Consider the following 25570-nt stretch of genomic DNA (forward strand, 5'->3'; position numbering starts at 1 on the left):
ATGTGATTAAAATCTGGGAGATGGAAATAGTCCTAGCAAAGCTATTTTATATTTGATTGCTGCGTTTTAAGATCACTAATTATCAGCAGATTAATGGGACATAGTGATGATGGAGTTAAGATCAATGTGCAGGGAAGACTGGAAAAACAAGCTTCCAGAGAAAGTTAGAGCTTTTACACAGTAAAAATGGTAAAATATTCCAAGTTATAGAACCATGGAACATCTTGGGTAAGAAGGACCCACAGGTATTTTCCAAATTCTGGCCCTGCAAAAAAAAAGCCCCTGCTAATATCCAAACAATTCTTGAGTTCTGTCAGGCTCGGTGTTGTAACCGCTTTCCCAGGCATCCTGTTCCAGTTCCCAAACACCCTTTGGGTAAAGAACCTTTTTTTGATATCCAACCCAAGGCTCCTCTGACACAACTTCAGTCAATTCCTTCAGGTCCTGTCACTGGTCACCACAGAGAAGAGACCAGTGCCCGTCTCTCTCTAAAGTAAAGGTTTAAGTATTAGAAAGCAGGATAGAGTAGAAAAGAAGTATTTCAAAGTCTGGGAATTATTTAAGGAAGAGGTATAAGAAATATTAGCTAAAGGCTATTTCATTTTCTTTCACCTGAAACTATTCCCCAAAAAGCTTTCTGAAATTATTTTCTTGAACATTCCTCTGCTTTTGGGCTGCCTACCTCTGAGTCGGGAGAAAACTTGGCTGTTCCATAGGCCAAACACAATTATAAGTTAGAAAATAAACTGGACCCACTCCCCACCAACCCAGTTCATTTAATTATGGGTACTTCAAATATATTTTCTTGCAGTGTGTTGAAATTAATTTTTTGCCATATCTTCCCTGATACGCATGGCAGTCCTAGTTTATTTTCTGCTCTAGAAAATAGCAGATTAGTTATCATTGTTGCATGCAGGCATAAAGGTAGCAATGCCTCTGACACAGGTGTTTACATTATAACATTTGAGGCATTTTTAGTAAGAGGAAGCGATATGGAAACTAGGGAAGTTTACACAGGATAATTAACAGCTTGAACCCAATAACTCTTATAACTGTAATACACAAGAATTTTCCATTGCACTTTCTCCTCCGCAATGGACATATCTGATTTTCTTTATACGTTATTGAGGTGTCACTGACCAGTCATAAAATATGACCTCTTTTCCCTGCAAGGAGTGGAATGTCCTGGACACAAGTTACATACATCTTCTAATTGCAGGACAAACCAGTGCTTCTGAGTCTTCCCTGGAGGCTCTTCTTTTGACCACCTCTCTGTTAAATTTATCTAGCTCAGTATCAGGGCCAATCTGAAGTGGAAGTGGTTTCCCTTGCAGAAAAAATTCCTTACTTGAGATAAATGCTGAGAAAAGATAGAAAATTACTTTGCTGTAGCCAGGAGATGTGGTGCAGGGATTTGCAACTGGAAGTCAATGCTTCAGAGCCTTTCTTAAAAAAAAAAAAAAAGAAAAAGAAAAAAGGAAAAAGCAGTTTTTTGCTGAAAAAGACCAATAAAACAGAGGAAGAATGAGACACCTTTCTACCAAACAGCAAGACGTCATGACAAACTCTCTGCCTACACAGCAATTCCATTCAGACCCATGACGCCGATCCTGGAGCCCATTTGTGCCAGTTGTTGGAACAATCTGGGGGCACTGAGTTTGCTGCTCTGCTATCAGCCTTTCCTGCTGGCCGTTGGGTTCACCGCATGATTTGAGTTCACTTATGAGGTGGTTAACAGCCCTTTAAGAATTTGCTCTGTGTATGTAAAGATGGATTGTATACCCTGAACTCCCTTAATCTCTGGATGCTATAAATGGTTGTACGCCCTTGACACGAACAGTTTTTTGCAAACAAGGCCCATTTGGTTCTCACCTTGAGCAAAGGCACCAACCTCTGGAGTCCACAGGCTCATTTTGTCTGCCTAGGCCAGAGATCACCTCTAGGGCACCGTCAACATCCATTTGACCCATTCCTGCCTCCTGTTTGTGTCATTTCTCATTGCCCTGAATGAGATCAACCTCTCCCTGTATGGACGAGAAATCATTTGCTCCAGAGTCAATACCAGTTCTTACAACTGGTCTTTTTGCCTCATTTTAGAGTTGCTTTTCACCAAAGGTTCTGAGCACAGCTCCTGAAAAATCAGTAACAATAACAAAGGTGCTAGTAGATCTTTTAGAGTGCCTGGTATTTCATACCTTGCAGAGAAAACTATTATTGAATTGAGTTTTCATCTGCCTTCAATTTCTTTTTGTTCTTATATCACTTTAATTTATCTCATTTTTTAAAGTTGGTGTTGTTTTGAGACTATACATGTTTTGCTAGAAGCTTGAGGTACTGCATGCTGGGGTATGTTGTGAGCTCTGCAAGGCTGGATAATCACAGTAAAGGGGAAAGGGAAAGGATCCCTTAACCTCCAGGATATGTAGATGTGGAACACAGGTGTAAGATTTAGTGGTGGACCTGGCAGTGTTAGGTTTACAGCTGAATTCAATGATCTTAAAGGTCTTTTCCAAGCTGAACGATTCTATAATTCAGTGATGTGATTACTTTAGCTTTTTCAGTTGGTTTTGTGCCCCACTAGGAGCATTAGAAACATCTTTTCTCCCAAATGAAAGCTGAAATCACCCATGGGTTTGTTAGGTGGGCAGTTTAATAAACCCCTGCAACAAGAGGAGACTTGCCATGATTTTGTGCCTGCAGCTGGAACTGAGGTTTGTACGAGCAGGGCTGTGAACTCCAAGACCACCATGCTGCCTGAACCCAGAGGTTCAGATCCTTAAGTCCACTTTAATCTCCAGATAGCAAAAGCTTTATTCCATTGTTGGACTCTGAGAATAATTTTTGCATTTTACACTTCTTGACGGAGACTGGAAATTTTACAAGGTGAAGAGCTACTGCTTGTTCAGTGAGCTTTCACTCAAGCCATTTATTTTGGTGGGCTGTAGATACCTATTTTTATCCCACCTTATTTAACTGTGTTCCAATGCCAGCTTCTTTTAGTCTTTTATTCTGAGGTTAATTTTAATTGCAGATGTAAAATATCTTGAAAGACTCAGTCGAATAATTTCTTCTCATAAACCAGGCAATAAATACGCATCAGGTAATTGAGCTATTTACAAACCATAACTACCCCTCAGCAGCACAAAGGCACACGGGGGCTCCAGTGTCGTGGTTTGACTGACAGGGATGTGGATGCTGATGAAGAGGTTTGCCTTCCGTGCTTCAGAGCCCTATGGAGATGATCCCTCTAGTGGGGACTTGGAAAATCAACTGGTGATCCTGCTTGGCAGTGCGGGAAGGCGAAGGAGGGAACAAATTAAATAGTTGCCCAACGTTAGGGGGGAAAAAACCCCAAACAATGAAAGACACAGTTGTATTTTCCTAAGCTAAAATTACCACTGAAATAAGATTTTAAGGTAGTTGTTATGAGACGTGATAAACACTGCCAGAATGCTCATTCTGCAAAACACTTTAAAACAGTTTTATTTAGATTTTTTTCATTGAAATAATGAGATTGGTTTTTTATGTATTATCATCTCCTTGGGAGAGAAAAAGAACAAACTATTTATAAAGTACTTTCTGAATGATCAGGGGAAAAAACCCTTGTGATTTCTTCCTTAAGATGAAAGCATTCAATCTTTTTATGGAAAAAACTTTTCAATTTTTTGAGAGATTTCAAAAATATTTCCAAGAGATTCAAAGAATTTCCTATCAGAAAAAAAAAAAGTCAGGATTTGTGCTCTAATTGCATGTACTACCTTCTTCTGGTTCATCGTGTGCTTCTTGTTACTGTCATTACTCACAGCGCCTCTTAAGAGCAGGCCATAAAACATGGAGCTTGCTGGCCCCCCTGACACGGGGGTCTGTTCTGCCTGAGTTTGGAATGTGTGACATTCCTGGACAATGTCTGATGGAGGTCCCAGGTGTCTCTTAACTGTAGCTGCCTTGAAAAAACAATTTGTAGTCAACATTTTCTTGCTGCTGTTACTGTGAAAAGCCTTTGAGGCAGCAGCGAACTCCTCCCTGTATAACCTGGTATTGGATCACTCCACACTTTCCTGAAGGATCAACAGTGTAACCCTGTGTTGCACCAAGTGTTCCCTTGTGTAAGAATAAATCTGACAGCTTTTGGATAAATATCCAGGTGACCCTAATGCCACTGCTGGACCACACCTCCTGTTGCAAACCCTTGCTTGGCTCACTGGAAGAAGACGTGGGTGTAGACAGGAGTTATGATACCAAAATCTGGTTCCTTTTGGATTTGTCCTTTATCTCCCTTCAACACCTCCTATGTCTAACTCAAGTATTTCCCTTCCCAGGTCCTCCATCCCACAGCTGTTCTGTGCCTCCCACTTGCTGGGGTGTCCTAAGCAAACAGTGGAGCCTGCTCCACCAGGTGAGCCATAAAACCCACCCTTTTCCTGATCTGGTGCAAATTCTTGCCTTTACCCAGCTGGGTGCCTGGCCAAGGGCAGACCTCTCAAGCTGTTCTTGTCGGAGCCACATCGCTAACAGCTCTTTTTAAGTAAGAATTTAAAATGTTTTCATTTTCAAACATCTCTGCTTTCAGATTTGAGATGTGAGAAGGTGTTTGTCCACTTGTGAGGCAGCCAGCGGCAATTTCATTCCCCTGTGTGTGGCTACACAGAAAGTGTAATGATTCATGGACAAAGAATCATTCTTATCCATGCTGCTGCTCCATGAAGCTTTGGTAGAAGAGATCTGTTCTTGGAACTATATTGAAGTCTTCAAGTATAATCCAAAAATTATCTCCAGGTATGTTCTTATGCTCTCTCATTGGAGAGTGTCTGTCTCTTTTGGGGGCTGACATAATAGAAATGCTCTTTTATATTTGCAAAATATAAATTGTCAATGAAAATTAATGTGTACTTGGGGGGCATACAGATAGAAAAAGTAAAAGAGAGGAGGGAAAAATATAAAAAGAGTACCTTGTCACCAGCCTGAGGTTGTGTGGTGACTTAATATAATTACAAAGCCTTGAGTTTCCTGAAATTATAAAGCACCTTCAAAGAGAGAGGTCTGCATGGTTTTAAGTAAGAGTGGAACAGTTCTACCCTTGTGGGTAGCATGAAGAATTCTATTCTTAGGCATTGAATATTAAATGCTTCAGAAAAGAGATGCTTGAAGCTCTGACATCAGCTGTAACTTCCCTTTGATGTCACATGCAGGGTTAGTATTAGTTTGGGTTAAAATAATGTCTGAGCTAAAGGAGTTTGGCATGTTTGTGATTATGGACTCACTGAAATGTATGGAATCAACTCTGTGGGTATTAATCACAGCATAAATGTTTGGATCTCTTTTTTAAACTGGTATTGTATTAGAGAAAAGTGTTTTTGGAAAAATACTTGCTTTGTAAAGAGCTACAAAAGTATTCATCAAATTCTGACTTCTACACACTGGTAAGAGTGCAGTTCCAGTGAGTGATGCTGTTGGAGTTCTCCACTCATCTTTGTAGAGAGGATGCTTTTTTGAGAATTGTGATTTTTTCCTCTCCTACCCTGTAGGAGAGGAAAAAATGTGCAATGGAAACAAAAGGATTGTTTTAACTGTACTGCATGGTAATAATTTTTGCAGACATTATGCTGAATTCAGCTTCTCATAGAAATCTTGTAGAGGACATTCCATGCCACAGAGAGCAAAACAGTGTGAGTTTGGGCAGCAGTGTCTTATAGTCTGGCAGGATAACAGGTGACCTCTTCCTTCCATCTCTGGCCAGGGGCATCTTGCAGTGATTCTTTCAGGTAGAACATAGCTTGCAGGTAGAACATATTTTTGGTTTTGTAGAGGTTCCTCTGTCATATGGGGAGACTTTATTGTTTTGCTGCATATTTTTGTTCTGTTAATAAAGGCGCAAGTTTAGTAGCAACTTTTACTAGAAGGAACTGGATCAGGTTCCTACAGAATTCATTGACACAAACTGATTTTGTGTTTGTGACTCAAATTCAGGGAAAATAAAGTCTAATGTCCTGTCTTGAATAGGTAAAATGAAAACCAGTGAAGTTTACAGTGCATTGCCCGCTTATCTGAAGACTTATAAAATTGGCTTCTATGCAATCTATTTCTGCAGACTTCAGTGGCCTCCCAGTACCTGAAGGGAGCCTACAAGAAGGAGAGAGAGAGAGTTCATTCACAGGAGAATGTAGTGACAGGATAAGGGGGAATGGCCACAAACTAAAATAGAGTAGTTTTAGATTAGATATTAGGAAAAAATTATTTTCTATGAGGGTGGTGAGGCACTGGAGCAGCTTTTCAAGAGAATGGATGTGGATGAGAATGGATGCCTCATCCCTGGAAGTGTTCAAGACTAAGTTGGATGGGGCTCTGAACAACCTAGTCTAGTGAATGTGCCCCTGCCCCTATCAGGGATTGGAAGAGGATGATCTTGAAAGACCCTTCCAAACACAAACCATTACAGAATTCATTACCCTTATATGATATAAGCCCTAAGTAATCAGTGGTAATATGTTAATTAATGTAATTGCATGTTTGTGCTAAGTAATAGGTTATATGGGCTAATGATGCCCAAACTCTGTTCTTTGATTGTTTTGAGTTGTATCTAGTGAACAGGAAGTGAAAGCAATTTATGCAATTATGTGGATGGTGTAAACAATCAGACCTGACAGACCATGGATTTCAGGGGAGTGCTGTTATATGCCTCAAATGTACTTTTAGGCTGGCAGTTGACTCCAATGACTCAAAGAACCCACAGACCACCTCAAAATACATCACCACAGGGTTTCCCCATGGTTGAGAGTTTTTTTTGGGTTACTGTTTTTATTTTTTTTTAATTATAGGTTATACCCTGGCAGAACTAGGGGTGCAATGTAACCTTGTAATTGGCAATCACAAAACTCTGCCCTGCTTTCTAAAATGTCAACACTGTTCTCATCAAATGCCCTCAAGGTTGCCATAAAGTGGTGCTTCTGTGGGGATTTTTGAACACTGGTGAAGTTTTAGTTCCAAGTACAAAAATCAGCTTAGTTCCACATTTTTTATATATATGAGTTCCTGGTAAATATTCTCACTGAGCAAGTGTGTTTCTTTGCAGGGTTGAGGATGAATTATTTGAAATTAATTGAATTATTTGAAATATTAATTGAAATTAATTTTTCAATTAATTTCTGAGCACAGGTGGAAATCCAGTCTTTGAAGCTTTCATTGCACTCAGATGACTGGAGTATTGGAAGGACCAGATTTGAAAATATCAGGCTCAAGACAGGGCAGTTTGGCAGAGCAGCCATGTGGGTGGCTGGAAGAGCTCCAGGGAACAGACTCAATTTGGGCTAAGTGTTAGCTGAGTAAGGCATGACTAATAAGATTTTTTAACAAAGCATTTTTAGAGTCTGTTGAAACCATTGATTTCCCTTGAAGAAAATTAAACATTAGCAAGTTTTCCCACTAATTCTAAAATAAAGATCATGGTCTCACACTTAGCTTGTGTGGTGGGAAACTCCCTACAGTTCACTTTAGACACCTTTCACTTTGGAAACCTTTTTAGGATTTAATAATCATCAGTGAATTGAGCTACTTAGGTCATTAAGCATTCAGCTGTTTTACCATCACAGTGTACAAATGGGTGCCTGCTTTTCATGTCATCTGGGGTTAGAATGTTGGAGAGAAGAATACTGAATTAGTTGGAAAATTAGCATAGATTGAATTACACTTTTGTGAGCTGTCAGTGATTTGGATGGGGAGGCTGGAAGTGTTTACAGGGGAATGAAGCAGTGTGGGGAGTGGGCATGGGCTTTAAATGCACGGGGACAGGAAAGTGTTTTGGATTGTGGTACTTCTTGAGATGGAGGGCAGGTGGAATTTGTGGCATGGCATGAATAATACAAGGCATAATAATTTTTTTTTCCTTTTCCTCTGGTGGCTTTTTGTTTTGGTGCTAAACATAATGCAAAGGGTGCAAACAGTGACTTCCACTGAATGCAAGTGTGTTTCAGCAGGCTATTGATTAAGGTTGTAACGGTATTGCTTTACTTGGTTTAAGCTTAGTAGGTTGTGTATAGGGTCAGGGGGAATGGTTTTAAATGGAAACCATAGATTTAGAGTAGATATAAGGGCTGTCTGCAACCAGCTTGGATATGGGAACCTTCAGCTTTTCTCCGCCCCAAATGACTACAAGCTATGGAAATTTAGGTTTGCTTTTGCTTATGAATGTCACAGGTCAAGGTGTGCTCTGTGTGTGGGATTTTGAACTCCCTCCCCTAATTTTTCCTCTTCTATTAGGATTTTAAGAGAATAAAGCACAATTTCGTAGGCTGGTGAGATATGAAAATTGGATGAGATAAATGAAAAAATACAAGTAATAGCATTGGTATCTGTACTGCAAAGCACAATGCCTATTTTGCCACTGAGAAGAGGGGGAAATGACGTAAGGGAGAAGTGTCAGTGTTGTAAAAATGTGACACTTCTCACAAATGGTTACTATTGGAGGAATTTATCTTGAGTACAGTAAGGCAGTAATATCTCCTAGGGGTTTTCAACCAATACTGGAGCCTTAACAAAAATATTTTCCTATCTTCTTCCTAGGCTTGATGTACCAGGTTCCTCCAGGCCATGGTGGCTCTGAGCACTTTCCTCTCTGACCAGGCACTTTGGAGCTCTTTGGAGCCACCCTGTCCCTTTGTGTCCAATGGATCTTACCCAGGAGTTGGAATTGCATTGAAAAGCTGATTCGCTTTGAGCATAGGTAATTTTATTTCATCAACTTATTCAACTCCAGTGTTTGCCTGCACACAGGAGAGGAGTGTGGTCAGGACAGAGCAGGGTTTTGACCCTGAGGCTGCCTTTGCATCAGCAGGCATTGCCCCAGCAGGAAATGGTTGTGGTGCACTGCAGCCTGCCCTGGATCCTGCCTGCTTCTGCTGCTCAAGCTGTGTTTTGTCCAAGGACCTCATGAAGGAGTTTCTTCACCTTAGTAAAGAAGTCTACCAGTTTGTTGAGTGGATATGGGCAGGAGCTAACCTCACCCAATGGTGTTGGTTCTGGAGTGGGGAGGGCTGTTGGCAAAGGCTTTTGAGAGGGGATTGGTGTCGGCCATGGCTTATGAGTGGGGGGTTGTGTTGGCCATGGCTTATAAGTGGGGGGTTGTGTTGGCCATGGGTTAGAAGTGGGAAGTGGTGTTGGCCATGGCTTATGAGTGGGAAGGGCTGTTGGCAATGGCTTATGAGTGGGAGGTACTGTTGGCCATGGCTTATGAGTGGGAAGGGCTGTTGGCAATGGCTTATAAGTGGGAGGTACTGTTGGCCATGGCTTATGAGTAGGAAGGGCTGTTGGCAATGGCTTATAAGTGGGAGGTACTGTTGGCCATGGATTAGGAGTGGGAAGGGGTGTTGGCCATGGCTTAGGAGTGGGAGGTAGTGTTGGCCATGGCTTAAAAGTGGGAATGGGTTGTACTGGCCACGGGTTAACAGTTGGAAGGGGTTGGATTGGCCATGGTTTCAGAGTCTGTGGTGGGGGAGCTGTCAATAAATGATTCCAGGTTTGTGATGATGGAGAACCCCTTCCAAGTGTGTTTGCCCCTGTGTGGACCAGGATCCAGTCATAGAAGTACTGAGTGGAGGTGTAGACTCCAGGCTGCCTTGCTCTGGCGCAGCCTTTTCCCCAGCTGGTTATTCCGACAACCCACCAGGAGTCAGCCTTGTTGTCCTGGCACATGAGAGGACCACCGCTGTCACCCTGCAGCAGAGCACAGAGGATTAAGCTGATGTTGGTGGCACCTGCCAGCACTGGGGCTGTCTCCTTCTCTCTCACAGCCCCTGCCAGAGCTCTATTCTGGGCAGAGAAAAGCTCTGCTCAGAGGCTGGAGCCTCCAGAAGCTTGGCTGTGAATGGCATGTGTTCATGTAGGGTAGGGCTCTCTCTGGATTCTCTGCACAGGACTCCTGGATGTGCAGAGGATGGAACTTTGGAACCTGGACCTCTTCACTGCTAAGAGCACTAGCTGGGCTTTCTGGGCTCTCTGTCACAAGGGGAGGCCTGGGCAGGCAGGTGTGGATGGGCAGTGTGTGGGAAGCCCCCACAGCAGTCAGGGGGAGCTGGGGCTGGGAGGGTGACTGAGTGGCCGGGCAAAGCAGGCCCTGGGCTGTGTTGGGGTGGTGCTTCCCTGGCTGCTGGTGCTGCTGGGGCTGAGTGGCTCGTGGCATGTTCCTACCTGGCAGGTGTCGATGCCACCCTGTGGGTAACCAGCACACAAGTTGTGGGTGTGGATCTCCCCTCCGTACCAGTCACTGCTGTTGCAGAGCTGGAGATCGATGAGCTGGACCTTGGCCTCCTGCAGGTGATCAGGTGCATCTTGAGCTGTGAGCAGAGAAAGGAATAAACCGTGAGCACCACATTGCCCATTCTCCTCTCCTGACTTGAGAAGGGCATTCTCTTCCCTAGGGTTTGGCTTTGCCTCTGCAGAGACACTGGAGCACTGTGACCCTGCTTCCTGCCTCTGGGGAGCAAGCCAGATCTGTTTCTCAGAGGCATATGTTCTGCAGACTGGCTTTGGTCTCTGCTGTGGGAAAGCCCAAACCCTCTCCTCAGTGGGCTGAGCTGGCCCAGGAGTTGCTCTTGGAACTCACATCTTGCAGTAGTGGCCCCCCAGCCAGCAATCCAGCAGTTTTGCAGCTTTGACACTCTCAGTCTGGCGTCGGGCACACAGGCCAGCTGGATGTAGGGGCTGCACTTGACAGGGTGGTCCAATTCCAGAAGAGCAATGTCATAGCTCATGTCCTTAGGGTTGTAGTACTCATGTACCAGCAACTGCTTGACGCTGCGCATTTGTGCCCCATGGCCCGGCTGAGTGAACTGGGTGGCCCCAATCACCACAGACAGCAGGCTGATGTTACTGGAAAGGAGATGGAGAGTGAGATGAGAGGGAGCAGAGCCATGTGCCAAAGCAGCCCAGCAGTTGCTAGACCTCGGCTTGGAAAGGCACAGAGGGAGGAGTGCTCTGTCAGGTGTGAGTGCCCTCGCACATCTTAGGCTGGGGGAATGTCAAGCTGGAGGCTGTTAGGAAGCTTTGGCACGAGCCCAGGCTTCTCCTGAGCACTGTGGCAGCCTGGCTGCCTGAGAGGAAAGGGGATGGGAGTAGCAGGTGGTGCTGCTGGCAGGGCACCTGCTGGTGTTGTGGACATGTCCCCGTTCCCTGCCCCTTCTTACTCAAATTTATCGAAGCAGTGGGCTGCTGTGAGGACCCACTGTGTGTTGATGAGGGACCCTCCACACAGATGCCCTGGGTCTGGAACCCATGGGTGGTGGATGCTGACGATCCAGGGCCAGGCTCCTGGCAGGGCACCAGCACCACCCACGATGCGTGTCATGCCAGATTCATAAGCCATGTCGCCATAGTAGTACGCCATGAGGCCATAGTCAGACACCACGGCTCGGAGTCCGCAGGTCCCTCTGCAAGCAGAAAGTCATTTCCATGCTGCTTCATGGCCTGCTGTGGCTCAGGCTGAAGCTCAGCCCTCTGCCCTCCCCACAAGGCCTTGCACGCACAGCAGGCCAGGGAAGGCCATGGCGTGTGTGTCTGTCCGTGCCAGCACCTGGCTGCTGGCAACGAACTGAGGCTTCCCATGGTGGGTGGGAAGCTGCGGCCTGGCCATGGGGGACAGGTGGGTCCCCTCCAGGGAAGGCCGCAAGTGTTGCCATGGCTCCTTCCCTGGGCCTGGGCCCACTTACCCGCAGTTGTCCCATGTCCCGTGCACCAGCCCGGCCACGGTCAGCAGGACGAGGATGCTGAGCCAATTCATGTCTGCCAGAGGCACGAGTCAGCTGCAAGCACTGAGAGCTCCGTGCAGCAGCACAGTCACAGCCGCACTGCCCACAGCAGCTGTGCTGCCTGTGGTGCCCTTGGTCCTGGAGCTGATGTCACAGACAGGTGGGTTCCATGTTCTGAGCACTGCGGGGTTCTGTGGCACAGGGCCCACTGGGGGAGGGGCAACATCTAATTGAGGAGCCATAGAATGGTTTTGGGGTGGAAGGGCGCTTGGTGATCATCTAGCTCTGACTCCCCTGTCTTGCTTGTGTCGGGATGGCTTGCACTAGACCCAGCTGTCCACAGTGTGCATGTCTTGGCTTAGAAGCTGTCCTTGAACACTTTCGGGGGTGAAGCATTTAAGTACTAAGTCCTGGTCATCAGGCCCTGGTTAAGGCCTGAACAATAGGCCTTTTGCCGAAATTCGCCACTAGATGGACCTTCGAAACAAGTGTTATGTATAGCCACTCCGTAGATGAATAATGGATTTACCTTTCCATACTTAGGAACTAAACAAGGCCAAATCTGGCCTTGTTTTTCGAGCGTGGGATCACAGAGAAATCTCCTGTATTCTCTTAGAGCCCTCCCAGGCCTTGGAAGCATCCCAGTAGGAGAATGAAGCCAGATGTTACTGCACTAGAAGTTTTGGTGTCTTGCCTCTTCCGCAGTATAAAAATGGGGACCTCTCACAAACTGTCACTAACCTCACTGCCTGTAGGGGAAGGTACCTGCAGGATTTCCAAGTTCCTGTCAGTGGTTCCCCAGTCCTTAACTATGACAGTGGCTTCCACCCAGTTGATGGGCAGGCCTGGATGAGGATCAAGGATTAGGGTAAATTGTGATTTATCTTTCTTCATCACTGTAGGTGGTCTTTTATAGTAATGATTAGATGCATCGCCTACCTTGTCCTTTTATAAATATTTGATAATGATTTTATGTCCAGTTTACTTGTCCATTTGCAATTCTTTGCAGTTTCAAATTGTAAGAAAAGACATTTATTCTTGAAGTTGGTGTCTGTGTCTTCTGTGCTGACCCTGCTTACATGAAAAACAGGCACCCACAGCAGCTCTGGGATGCCAGTATCTCAGCAGCCTCACAGTCAAGAATTCCTTCCCAATATCTCATCTAAAGCTACCCTCTGTCACTGTAACGCCATGGCCCCTTGTCCTATCAGGACCTGCCCTTGTAAGAAAGCTCTCTGCTGCTTTCTCAGGGCTCTCTTGCTGCAGGATGAGGCTGTGCAGTCCCTGGGGCAGGCAGCAGCTGAGGAATCCATTTGGGGCAGGGAGCTGGGTGTGCAGCTGCAGTGCCAGCTGCAGATTGAGCTCTGGCTGGCAGGACCAGAGGCTGTGAACTGCCCGTGCTTTGCATAACAGAGGGCACAGGGAGCTGTGGCACTGGCCAGGATTTGAATGGACACTGAGCACTGCAGCAGGAGCTGGTGGCTCTTTATGGAATGTGACATCTGTGAGTCTGCTGGGGGAATCCTGAGGCTGAATGGGTATGGAAACCTGCTCTGACTGGGTGACAGTGGTGTGGGTAGAGAATCAAACAGGGCAACCATTGGCTCGTTGGAGCCACCTGTGCTTCCAAAATGGTCACCCAGGGGAGTTTCCTCAGCACTTTGGCAGCCCAGATGCGACCCAAGGGCTGCTGGAGCCTCCGTCCTTCAGAGCAGGTACTGGTGAGGTCAACTGGGAACTTTAGAGCAGGAAGGAGCCAAATGGGAGTGTTACAATTTTGTGTGTAGACTCTGTGTAAATTATAAGGGTGCATTTGAGCCTCTCTATTGTTGTGGCATTTGGTGCAGATTTGGTGAAATCACTGGTAGAGGGTGGAGAAGGCATGCACAGCATGATCAGTGTAAGGCAGCCACAGAGGAGTTGTGGAGGCCCCTGTAAGACGTGAGGTGGGGGGCCCTGAGTCTCTGCTAGGACACTTGAGTCTCTGTTCAAAGTCTTTTGGAGACAGGCACAGGGAGAGCCTTGTGTTCCTCATGCCACACAATGGGTGCTAGGGTCCCTGGGCACACACAGAAGGGGGTGGAAGTCCCTTCACAAGGGACTCCTTCAGAAAGGGGTTTCATGTGCTTCGAGGTGTTTGATGTGATGGGAAATATCCCTGGTTTATTTAGGGGAAGAGATGCCCGTGGCTGAGGTTGCACAGAACTGGGAGAAATTGTTTGGGCAGCAGAATCTTGCCAAGACAGCACAGTAAGGTTGTTCCAGGATGGTTGGGTGGCTCTAAGCTGGTCTGCTCACTGGACAGGGTAATGGCCATCCCCAACCCTGAGTGACACTCTTGCACTTCCCTGGTCTTTAGTGACCAGGCAGCCCCTGAAATTTACTTCAGGAAATATTTGAAGAAGCTTAAGTCAGGGTGGCAGGGACCAGTACAGACGTGGGGTGGTTCTTCTCAGCCCAGCCCATCTTGATTAAGACAAATGGAGGAGTGCCACCCACTGTGAGATAGGATTCCATTGGCCTGGTGATGCCAGATTGATTTTTGCCTTTTCTCTTTTATGTATTCTCTGTATTCTTTACACATGTATTTGTAGCTCTGTTGTTGTATCTGTGGCGAGTTTTCTCAGTACTTTTCCCTACCTTTTCTACCTACCTAAGTAGAAAGACAAAACATATTTCAGACCTCCAAGCCCTGCAGCATACAAGGCAACTAAACTTATATTTGTTCTTCTTGGAAACCAAGGCTGGAAACAGCTCTTTGAGACATATTTTCATAAGCAAGGTTTAGTTTCCATCTGAGTGGAAGAGGATTTAGAGAGTGTTGAACTGAGGGAGGAGTTACTTCACCATGTGTGGTCCAAATTGGTGATTTCTGTCAAATATGCTAATTTATTAAGCTTATAAAACTGCATTCATCTCATGTAGGGGAGGAATTCTATGGTCATTTGCCATATCTGCTACTGGAGGCCTCCAATAAAGATGAGCCTTTATATTACCTCCTATGTCAAAAGTGTGGTTTTTTATTGTTTTGTTCTAGGTCCTTTAAGGCATCACTTGAAGCCAAGAAGAATATCCAAAGCAGGCGGAGTGACAACCAGCCCAAGGCATTTTGAAGCATTCTATTAGATGGTGAAAGTCAATGTTCACTTGCTTTCACCTGTAAAAGACAGGTGAAAACTGCCTCCAACAAGTCTACCCCATGGCATTCCAGAAGCCTCTACCATTCCCCCCCCCTCCCCATCCAAGAGTATCAAAGTTTGATTGAAAAGGATATAAAAATTTGGTGCAAATTTGTACAGTTTGTAGATGATTTGTTAATTACTGAGTTAAGATGATTCTTTCCCATCCTGTGGTGATTATCTACAGCCCTCAGGCAAACCAGCACAGCAAGCTGCAGTTTGTGTCTCTGCAGCTGGCTCTTTGATTGCTCCTTCCCTCCATTGCCACGCTTATACAGCCCTCATCTTCCACAACTCCTCCCTTTCCCTGCCCTCGTCTCCTCCCAGATATGGAGCCAAGCCCAGGCATCATTTCCCCCTGGCTCACAGGCTGGCCGTGCCTGTGAACAGCCTTGGTGTTGCAGGTGTTGTTGGCCCGCTCACCTTGGCCTTCCATGGCATTCCTGGTGCACTTTCCTAGGGTTCCTGCCAGGTTCCTCTCCCCAGAATGACCCCAGCTCTTCCTCTGAGTATCTGTGAAGTGTGACCACCTGGCACCTCAATCCCCTCAATTTGCTGCCTGTGAAATCTGGCTCTGCCTTAGGGCACTGGCACTCCAGTCAGGAGCCAGGAGTTTCCCTTGTCATGCTTGGGAGTTTCCCAGATGTGTTCCCTTAGCCCAGGCTCTCACCAGGCCCTAAATTAGCAGCCCATGTGCATTGCAGCACCACCGCCAAGGTATCTGCTTTTTTCCTATCCTCTTCCAAGGCTTGAGGTAGCAGGTTCCTCCAGGCCGTGGTGGCTCAGAGCACTGTCCTCTCTGGCCAGGCACTTTGGAGCTCTTTGGAGCCACTGTGCCCCTTTGTGCCCCCAGGCTTGTTGTGCAGGTGCTGAGCATGGCACTTCTTGTCTTACCCAGGAGTTGGAATTGCACTGAAAAGATGGTTCCCTGTGACCAAAGGTAATTTTATTTCAACAACTAAATCAACTCCAGTGTGTGTGTGTGTGCACAAAGGAGAGGAGTGTGGTCAGGACAGAGCAGGGTTTTGACCCTGAGGCTGCCTTTGCATCAGCGGGCATTGCCCCAGCAGGAAATGGTTGTGGTGCACTGCAGCCTGCCCTGGATCCTGCCTGCTTCTGCTGCTCAAGGAGCACTTTTAACTGCGTTTAGCTGCATATTGTAATCAATCCAGTTATAGAAGTGCTGAACGGAGGTGTAGACTCCAGGCTGCTTTGGTCTGGCACAGCCTTTTCCCCAGCTGGTGATTCCAATGACCCACCAGTAGGCAGCGTTGTTGTCCTGGCACATGAGAGGACCACCGCTGTCACCCTGCAGCAGAGCACAGAGGATTAAGGTGATGTTGGTGGCACCTGCCAGCACTGGGGCTGTCTCCTTCTCTCTCACAGCCCCTGCCAGAACTCTATTCTGGGCAGAGAAAAGCTCTGCTCAGAGGCTGGAGCCTCCAGAAGCTTGGCTGTGAATGACATGTGTTCATGTAGGGTAGGGCTCTCTCTGGATTCTCTGCACAGGACTCCTGGATGTGCAGAGGATGGAACTTTGGAACCTGGACCTCTTCACTGCCAAGAGCACTAGCTGGGCTTTCTGGGCTCTCTGTCACAAGGGGAGGCCTGGGCAGGCAGGTGTGGATGGGCAGTGTGTGGGAAGCCCCCACAGCAGTCAGGGGGAGCTGGGGCTGGGAGGGTGACTGAGTGGCCGGGCAAAGCAGGCCCTGGGCTGTGTTGGGGTGGTGCTTCCCTGGCTGCTGGTGCTGCTGGGGGCTGAGTGGTTCATGGCGTGCTCCTACCTTGCAGGAATCAATGGTGCCCTGTGGGTAACCAGCACACAAGTTGTAGGAATAGACTTCTCCTGAGTACCAGTCACTGCTGTTGCAGAGCTGGAGATCGATGAGCTGGACCTTGGCCTGCTGAAGGTGAGCAGGTTGATCTACACCTGTGAGCAGAGAAAGGAATAAGCCCCCAGCAGCTCCATGCTGGTTCTGCTTCTCTGTCAGACGAATCCCTTCCCCTAGGGGCACCCCTTCTCTGCAGGGATTTATGTTCTGCTGTGGGGAAGCCCAAAACCTATCTCCAGTGTGCTGAGTGGGCCCAGAAGTCACTCTTGGAACTCACTTCTTGCAGTAGTGGCCCCCCAGCCAGCAACCCAGCAGTTTCTCAGCTCTGAGACTCTTAGGGTGGGTTCAGCCAGACAGGCCAGCTGGACGTAGGCGCTGCACAGGACAGGACGTTCCAATTGAATCAGCGCAATGTCGTAGCTCATGTCTTTACGCTTGTAGTCGCGGTGCATCACCACCTTCTTGACACTGCGCACTTGTGCCCCAGGGCCTAGCTGATACAAGTTGGTGGCCCCAATCACCACATACAGCAGGCTGAAGTTACTGGAATGGAGATGGAGAGAGAGATGAGAGGGAGTTAGAGCAGCCCAGCAGTTGCTAGACCTCGGCTTGGAAAGGCACAGAGGGAGCAATGCTCTGTTAGGTGTGAGTGCCCTCGCACATCTTAGGCTGGGGGAATGTCAAGCTGCAGTCTGCTAGGAAGCCTTGGCACGAGCCCAGGCTTCTCCTGAGCACTGTGGCAGCCTGGCTGCCTGAGAGGAAAGGGGATGGGAGTAGCAGGTGGTGCTGCTGGCAGGGCACCTGCTGGTGTTGTGGACATGTCCCCATTCCCTGCCCCTTCTTACTCAAATTTATCGAAGCAGTGGGCTGCTGTGAGGACCCAATCTCCAGTGATGAGGGAACCTCCACACCAATGTTTTGTGCCTGGTACCCATGGGTGCTGGATGCTGACGAGCCAGGGCCATTCTGCTACTGCGGAACCAGCACCACCCACGATGCGTGTCATGCCGTAGTCATAAGCCACATTGCCGTAGGAATAAGCCACAGGTCGGTACCCACAGCTCCCTCTGCAAGCAGAAAGTCATTTCCATGCTGCTTCATGGCCTGCTGTGGCTCAGGCTGAAGCTCAGTCCTCTGCCCTCCCCACAAGGCCTTGCACGCACAGCAGGCCAGGGAAGGCCATGGCGTGTGCGTCTGTCCGTGCCAGCACCTGGCTGCTGGCAATGAACTGAGGCTTCCCATGGTGGGTGGGAAGCTGCGGCCTGGCCATGGGGGACAGGTGGGTCCCCTCCAGGGAAGGCCGCAAGTGTCGCCATGGCTCCTTCCCTGGACCTGGGCCCACTTACCCGCAGGTGTACTGGCTCTGTGCCAGCCCGGCCACGGTCAGCAGGACGAAGAGGCCGAGCCAATTCATGTCTGCCAGAGGCACGAGTCAGCTGCAAGCACTGAGAGCTCCGTGCAGCAGCGCAGTCACAGCCGCACTGCCCACAGCAGCTGTGCTGCCCGTGGTGCCCTTGGTCCTGGAGCTGATGTCACAGACCGGTGGGTTCCATGTTCTGGGCACTGCGGGGTTCTGTGGCACAGAGCCCACTGGGGGAGGGGCAACGTGGAATTGGTTAGCCATAGAATGATTTGGGGGTGGAAGGGACCCTGGTGATCATCTAGCTCTGACCCCCTTACCTTGGGCATAGTGGGGTAGCTTGCACTCAACATGTTTTCAGAGCTCTGCTCAGAAGCTGTTCTCGAACTCAGTGACAATGGCTCCCCCAGTTGAAGGGTTTACCAGAATGATGGTCAAAAATTAGGATAACTAGTGATTTGTATTTCTTCATCACTGTAAACAGTAGTCTTTTATAATAATGATTAGAAGCATTGCCTATCTTATACTTGTATAAATATTTTCTAAGTATTTGATGCCCTGCTTACTTATCCATTTGGAATTTTTTGCATTTTCTGATGCCTTCAATTTTAGCTTTTATATTTTTCTGATTCTCTGGTGCCTTGCTGTGTAACTCTGAACTTCATATTAAGTGGCAAATAAGTTCTTTTTGCAGGGTAGTTAGATAAAACAATCCCTTCTCAGCTTGAAAATCAAAGACAATCATTACCAAAAAGCAGAAATAACAGCAAATTGAGAGGGGAAAGCCAAGAGGTTGAGACTTCATGATCTGAAGCTGTAATTGGACAGTTAACCTCAATATGTAAATTGACCAAATATTAAAATTGTAAAAACTGGTGACCAAGATCCATCTTACATCCAACCAGGGTGTAGCACTGACCAGGCTCTTGTACTGCCCAAGGTGTATCCCTTGAAGGCCTTCCAATAAATACCAACTTTATTCATTTAAATCTGTCGAGTCTCTGTTCCAGATAAACCTCCTCAGGCATAATTTTGAATTACAGTAAATGACATTTATTCTTGAAGTTGGTGTCTGTGTCTTCTGTGCTGACCCTGCTTACATGAAAAACAGGCACCCACAGCAGCTCTGGGATGCCAGTATCTCAGCAGCCTCACAGTCAAGAATTCCTTCCCAATATCTCATCTAAAGCTACCCTCTGTCACTGTAAAGCCATGGCCCCTTGTCCTATCAGGACCTTCCCTTGTAAGAAAGCTCTCTGCTGCTTTCTCAGGGCTCTCTTGCTGCAGGATGAGGCTGTGCAGTCCCTGGGGCAGGCAGCAGCTGAGGAATCCATTTGGGGCAGGGAGCTGGGTGTGCAGCTGCAGTGCCAGCTGCAGATTGAGCTCTGGCTGGCAGGACCAGAGGCTGTGAACTGCCCGTGCTTTGCATAACAGAGGGCACAGGGAGCTGTGGCACTGGCCAGGATTTGAATGGACACTGAGCACTGCAGCAGGAGCTGGTGGCTCTTTATGGAATGTGACATCTGTGAGTCTGCTGGGGGAATCCTGAGGCTGAATGGGTATGGAAACCTGCTCTGACTGGGTGACAGTGGTGTGGGTAGAGAATCAAACAGGGCAACCATTGGCTCGTTGGAGCCACCTGTGCTTCCAAAATGGTCACCCAGGGGAGTTTCCTCAGCACTTTGGCAGCCCAGATGCGACCCAAGGGCTGCTGGAGCCTCCGTCCTTCAGAGCAGGTACTGGTGAGGTCAACTGGGAACTTTAGAGCAGGAAGGAGCCAAATGGGAGTGTTACAATTTTGTGTGTAGACTCTGTGTAAATTATAAGGGTGCATTTGAGCCTCTCTATTGTTGTGGCATTTGGTGCAGATTTGGTGAAATCACTGGTAGAGGGTGGAGAAGGCATGCACAGCATGATCAGTGTAAGGCAGCCACAGAGGAGTTGTGGAGGCCCCTGTAAGACGTGAGGTGGGGGGCCCTGAGTCTCTGCTAGGACACTTGAGTCTCTGTTCAAAGTCTTTTGGAGACAGGCACAGGGAGAGCCTTGTGTTCCTCATGCCACACAATGGGTGCTAGGGTCCCTGGGCACACACAGAAGGGGGTGGAAGTCCCTTCACAAGGGACTCCTTCAGAAAGGGGTTTCATGTGCTTCGAGGTGTTTGATGTGATGGGAAATATCCCTGGTTTATTTAGGGGAAGAGATGCCCGTGGCTGAGGTTGCACAGAACTGGGAGAAATTGTTTGGGCAGCAGAATCTTGCCAAGACAGCACAGTAAGGTTGTTCCAGGATGGTTGGGTGGCTCTAAGCTGGTCTGCTCACTGGACAGGGTAATGGCCATCCCCAACCCTGAGTGACACTCTTGCACTTCCCTGGTCTTTAGTGACCAGGCAGCCCCTGAAATTTACTTCAGGAAATATTTGAAGAAGCTTAAGTCAGGGTGGCAGGGACCAGTACAGACGTGGGGTGGTTCTTCTCAGCCCAGCCCATCTTGATTAAGACAAATGGAGGAGTGCCACCCACTGTGAGATAGGATTCCATTGGCCTGGTGATGCCAGATTGATTTTTGCCTTTTCTCTTTTATGTATTCTCTGTATTCTTTACACATGTATTTGTAGCTCTGTTGTTGTATCTGTGGCGAGTTTTCTCAGTACTTTTCCCTACCTTTTCTACCTACCTAAGTAGAAAGACAAAACATATTTCAGACCTCCAAGCCCTGCAGCATACAAGGCAACTAAACTTATATTTGTTCTTCTTGGAAACCAAGGCTGGAAACAGCTCTTTGAGACATATTTTCATAAGCAAGGTTTAGTTTCCATCTGAGTGGAAGAGGATTTAGAGAGTGTTGAACTGAGGGAGGAGTTACTTCACCATGTGTGGTCCAAATTGGTGATTTCTGTCAAATATGCTAATTTATTAAGCTTATAAAACTGCATTCATCTCATGTAGGGGAGGAATTCTATGGTCATTTGCCATATCTGCTACTGGAGGCCTCCAATAAAGATGAGCCTTTATATTACCTCCTATGTCAAAAGTGTGGTTTTTTATTGTTTTGTTCTAGGTCCTTTAAGGCATCACTTGAAGCCAAGAAGAATATCCAAAGCAGGCGGAGTGACAACCAGCCCAAGGCATTTTGAAGCATTCTATTAGATGGTGAAAGTCAATGTTCACTTGCTTTCACCTGTAAAAGACAGGTGAAAACTGCCTCCAACAAGTCTACCCCATGGCATTCCAGAAGCCTCTACCATTCCCCCCCCCTCCCCATCCAAGAGTATCAAAGTTTGATTGAAAAGGATATAAAAATTTGGTGCAAATTTGTACAGTTTGTAGATGATTTGTTAATTACTGAGTTAAGATGATTCTTTCCCATCCTGTGGTGATTATCTACAGCCCTCAGGCAAACCAGCACAGCAAGCTGCAGTTTGTGTCTCTGCAGCTGGCTCTTTGATTGCTCCTTCCCTCCATTGCCACGCTTATACAGCCCTCTCATCTTCCACAACTCCTCCCTTTCCCTGCCCTTGTCTCCTCCCAGATATGGAGCCAAGCCCAGGCATCATTTCCCCCTGGCTCACAGGCTGGCCGTGCCTGTGAACAGCCTTGGTGTTGCAGGTGTTGTTGGCCCGCTCACCTTGGCCTTCCATGGCATTCCTGGTGCACTTTCCTAGGGTTCCTGCCAGGTTCCTCTCCCCAGAATGACCCCAGCTCTTCCTCTGAGTATCTGTGAAGTGTGACCACCTGGCACCTCAATCCCCTCAATTTGCTGCCTGTGAAATCTGGCTCTGCCTTAGGGCACTGGCACTCCAGTCAGGAGCCAGGAGTTTCCCTTGTCATGCTTGGGAGTTTCCCAGATGTGTTCCCTTAGCCCAGGCTCTCACCAGGCCCTAAATTAGCAGCCCATGTGCATTGCAGCACCACCGCCAAGGTATCTGCTTTTTTCCTATCCTCTTCCAAGGCTTGAGGTAGCAGGTTCCTCCAGGCCGTGGTGGCTCAGAGCACTGTCCTCTCTGGCCAGGCACTTTGGAGCTCTTTGGAGCCACTGTGCCCCTTTGTGCCCCCAGGCTTGTTGTGCAGGTGCTGAGCATGGCACTTCTTGTCTTACCCAGGAGTTGGAATTGCACTGAAAAGATGGTTCCCTGTGACCAAAGGTAATTTTATTTCAACAACTAAATCAACTCCAGTGTGTGTGTGTGTGCACAAAGGAGAGGAGTGTAGTCAGGACAGAGCAGGGTTTTGACCCTGAGGCTGCCTTTGCATCAGCGGGCATTGCCCCAGCAGGAAATGGTTGTGGTGCACTGCAGCCTACTCTGGATCCTGCCTGCTTCTGCTGCTCAAGGAGCACTTTTCATTGCATTTACACGCATATTGTAATCAATCCAGTCATAGAAGTACTTAGTGGAGCTGTAGACTCCAGGCTGCATTGCTCTGGCACAGCCATATCCCCAGCTGGTGATTCCGACAACCCACCAGTGGTCAGCGTTGTTGTCCTGGCACATGAGAGGACCACCGCTGTCACCCTGCAGCAGAGCACAGAGGATTAAGCTGATGTTGGTGGCACCTGCCAGCACTGGGGCTGTCTCCTTCTCTCTCACAGCCCCTGCCAGAGCTCTATTCTGGGCAGAGAAAAGCTCTGCTCAGAGGCTGGAGCCTCCAGAAGCTTGGCTGTGAATGGCATGTGTTCATGTAGGGTAGGGCTCTCTCTGGCCTCTCTGCACAGGACTCCTGGATGTGCAGAGGATGGAACTTTGCCACCTGGACCTCTTCACTGCTAAGAGCACTAGCTGGGCTTTCTGTCACAAGGGGAGGCCTGGGCAGGCAGGTGTGGATGGGCAGTGTGTGGGAAGCCCCCACAGCAGTCAGGGGGAGCTGGGGCTGGGAGGGTGACTGAGTGGCTGGGCAAAGCAGGCCCTGGGCTGTGTTGGGGTGGTGCTTCCCTGGCTTCTGGTGCTGCTGGGGCTGAGTGGCTCGTGGCATGTTCCTACCTGGCAGGTGTCGATGCCACCCTGTGGGTAACCAGCACACAGTTGGTGGGTGTAGAGTTTCCCTCCGTACCAGTTACTGCTGTTGCAGAGCTGGAGATCGATGAGCTGGACCTTGGCCTCCTGGAGGAGATCAGGTGTAGTACCTTCCGCTGTGAGCAGAGAAAGGAATAAGCCTCTGGCAGGTCCATGCCAGTTTGCTCATCTCTCAGGTGGTTATTTCTTTCCCTGGGTTTGGCTTTGCATCTGCAGAGGCCCTGGAGCACTGTGTCCTTGCTTCCTGCCTCTGGGGAGCAGGCCAGGCCCATCTCTGCAGACATGTACATCCTGCAGCCTGGCTTTGGTCTCTGCTGTGGGGAAGCCCAAACCCTCTCCTCAGTGGGCTGAGCTGCCCCAGGTGTTTTTCTTGGTACTCACATCTTGCAACAGTGGAACCCCAGCCAGCAATCCAGCAGTTGATGAGCTCTGAGACTCTTAGGGTGGGTTCAGCCACACAGGCCAGCTGGATGTAGGAACTGCACTGGACAGGGTGGTCCAATTGCATCAGGGCAATGTCGAAGCTAAAGTCATTAGGGTTGTAGTCCTGGTGTACCACCACCTGCTTCACATTGCGCACTGCAGCCCCAGGGCCCGGCTGAGTGAACCGGGTGGCCCCAATCACCACGTAGACCAAGCTGGCATTACTGGAAAGGAGATGGAGAGAGAGCTGAGACGGAGCATAGCCATGTGCCACAGCAGCCAAGCAGTTGCTGTATATCAGCTTGGAAAGGCACAGAGGGAGCAACGCTCTGGCAGGTGTGAGTGCCCTCACACAGGCTGGGGGAATGTCAAGCTGGAGGCTGCTAGGAAGACTTGGCATGAGCCCAGGCTTCTCCTGAGCACTGTGGCAGCCTGGCTGCCTGAGAGGAAAGGGGATGGGAGTAGCAGGTGGTGCTGCTGGCAGGGCATCTGCTGGTGTTGTGGACATGTCCCCATTCCCTGCTCCTTCTTACCTCATATCATCAAAGCAGTGGGCTGCTGTGAGGACCCAATCTGGACTGATGAGGGAACCTCCACACAGATGCCCCAGGCCTGGTATCCATGGGTGCTGGATGCTGACGAGCCAGGGCCAAGCTGCTTCCGCGGCACCAGCACCACCCACGATGCGTGTCATGCCATAGTCATAAGCCACATTGCCGTAGGAATAAGTCATGGGGCTGTTTACAGATTGCGGAGGTCGGAGTCCGCAGGTCCCTCTGCAAGCAGAAAGTCATTTCCATGCTGCTTCATGGCCTGCTGTGGCTCAGGCTGAAGCTCAGCCCTCTGCCCTCCCCACAAGGCCTTGCACGCACAGCAGGCCAGGGAAGGCCATGGCGTGTGTGTCTGTCCGTGCCAGCACCTGGCTGCTGGCAACGAACTGAGGCTTCCCATGGTGGGTGGGAAGCTGCGGCCTGGCCATGGGGGACAGGTGGGTCCCCTCCAGGGAAGGCCGCAAGTGTTGCCATGGCTCCTTCCCTGGGCCTGGGCCCACTTACCCGCAGTTGTCCCATGTCCCGTGCACCAGCCCGGCCACGGTCAGCAGGACGAGGATGCTGAGCCAATTCATGTCTGCCAGAGGCACGAGTCAGCTGCAAGCACTGAGAGCTCCGTGCAGCAGCACAGTCACAGCCGCACTGCCCACAGCAGCTGTGCTGCCCGTGGTGCCCTTGGTCCTGGAGCTGATGTCACAGACGGGTGGGTTCCATGTTCTGGGCACTGCGGGGTTCTGTGGCACAGGGCCCACTGGGGGAGGGGCAACATCTAACTGAGGAGCCATAGAATGGTTTTGGGGTGGAAGGGACCCTGGTGATCATCTAGCTCTGACCCCCTTGCCTTGCTTATGGTGGGATGGCTTGCACTAGATCTGGTTGTTCAGAGCCTGGCTCCAAAGATGTCCTTGAACACATCCAGATGCAGGGCTACCACAGCTGTCTTGAGGCAAGCTGTGCCATTTCATCAGTATCCTCACAGTCAAAAGCTCCTTCCCAATATCCTATCTAATGTTACCCTCTGTCACTGTAAAGGCATTTCTCCTTTCCCTATCAGTACCTGCCCTTGTAAGAAGGTTGTCTGCAGCTTTAAGTCCCTGTTCCTGTGGGATGAGGGTGTGCAGGCCCTGGGGCAGGCAGTGACTGTCTCGTGTCACTGTCTGCTGGCATCTCACAGTAAAACACCTAGCATGGCATCACAGCCTCTTTGAATTTCACTGTCTTCCTGCTTCTGCTTCTCTCTGTTCTCTGCAATTTTTTCCATGAGTTTCTTTGCCAAACAGTATCACTCTGGAACTCCTTCAGGAAGCATGTGTGTGCTTGGGTCACCAGCCAATCCAGTCACAGCCACAGTGGGTAGGCATCCACATTTCCAATGTGGATGTTTGAAGGGCAGCTGTGAATGCAACTGATTCAGATTCAGCATGGAAATGAAGAAGAAAAAAAATCTGTCCTAATAGCTTTTAATGAACAAGCCAACTTGT

General features: G+C 48.5%; 3 protein-coding genes across 3 annotated transcripts; all 3 read right to left on the reverse strand.

Annotated features, from left to right (window-relative positions):
- Positions 1 to 8895: 8895 nt before the first annotated feature.
- LOC132071358 (acrosin-like) lies at positions 8896 to 11767 on the reverse strand. The gene is made up of 6 exons (XM_059468918.1): positions 11697 to 11767; positions 11175 to 11417; positions 10595 to 10860; positions 10180 to 10325; positions 9464 to 9705; positions 8896 to 9004 (listed from the first exon to the last, which is right to left on the reverse strand). Exons 1-6 carry the CDS (start codon positions 11765 to 11767, stop codon positions 8896 to 8898), a joined length of 1077 nt encoding a protein of 358 aa, XP_059324901.1.
- Positions 11768 to 16037: 4270 nt separating this feature from the next.
- Positions 16038 to 18160, reverse strand: LOC132070669 (acrosin-like). Its single transcript, XM_059467653.1, has 5 exons — positions 18093 to 18160; positions 17592 to 17813; positions 17024 to 17289; positions 16699 to 16844; positions 16038 to 16223 (listed from the first exon to the last, which is right to left on the reverse strand). Exons 1-5 carry the CDS (start codon positions 18158 to 18160, stop codon positions 16038 to 16040), a joined length of 888 nt encoding a protein of 295 aa, XP_059323636.1.
- A 4271-nt stretch (positions 18161 to 22431) lies between these two features.
- Positions 22432 to 24664, reverse strand: LOC132070670 (acrosin-like). Its single transcript, XM_059467654.1, has 5 exons — positions 24594 to 24664; positions 24072 to 24314; positions 23497 to 23762; positions 23083 to 23231; positions 22432 to 22617 (listed from the first exon to the last, which is right to left on the reverse strand). Exons 1-5 carry the CDS (start codon positions 24662 to 24664, stop codon positions 22432 to 22434), a joined length of 915 nt encoding a protein of 304 aa, XP_059323637.1.
- Between the last annotated feature and the right edge of the window lie 906 nt (positions 24665 to 25570).

Source organism: Ammospiza nelsoni, chromosome 3 (assembly GCF_027579445.1).
Source record: "Ammospiza nelsoni isolate bAmmNel1 chromosome 3, bAmmNel1.pri, whole genome shotgun sequence".
NCBI classification, from domain to species: Eukaryota; Metazoa; Chordata; class Aves; order Passeriformes; family Passerellidae; genus Ammospiza; species Ammospiza nelsoni.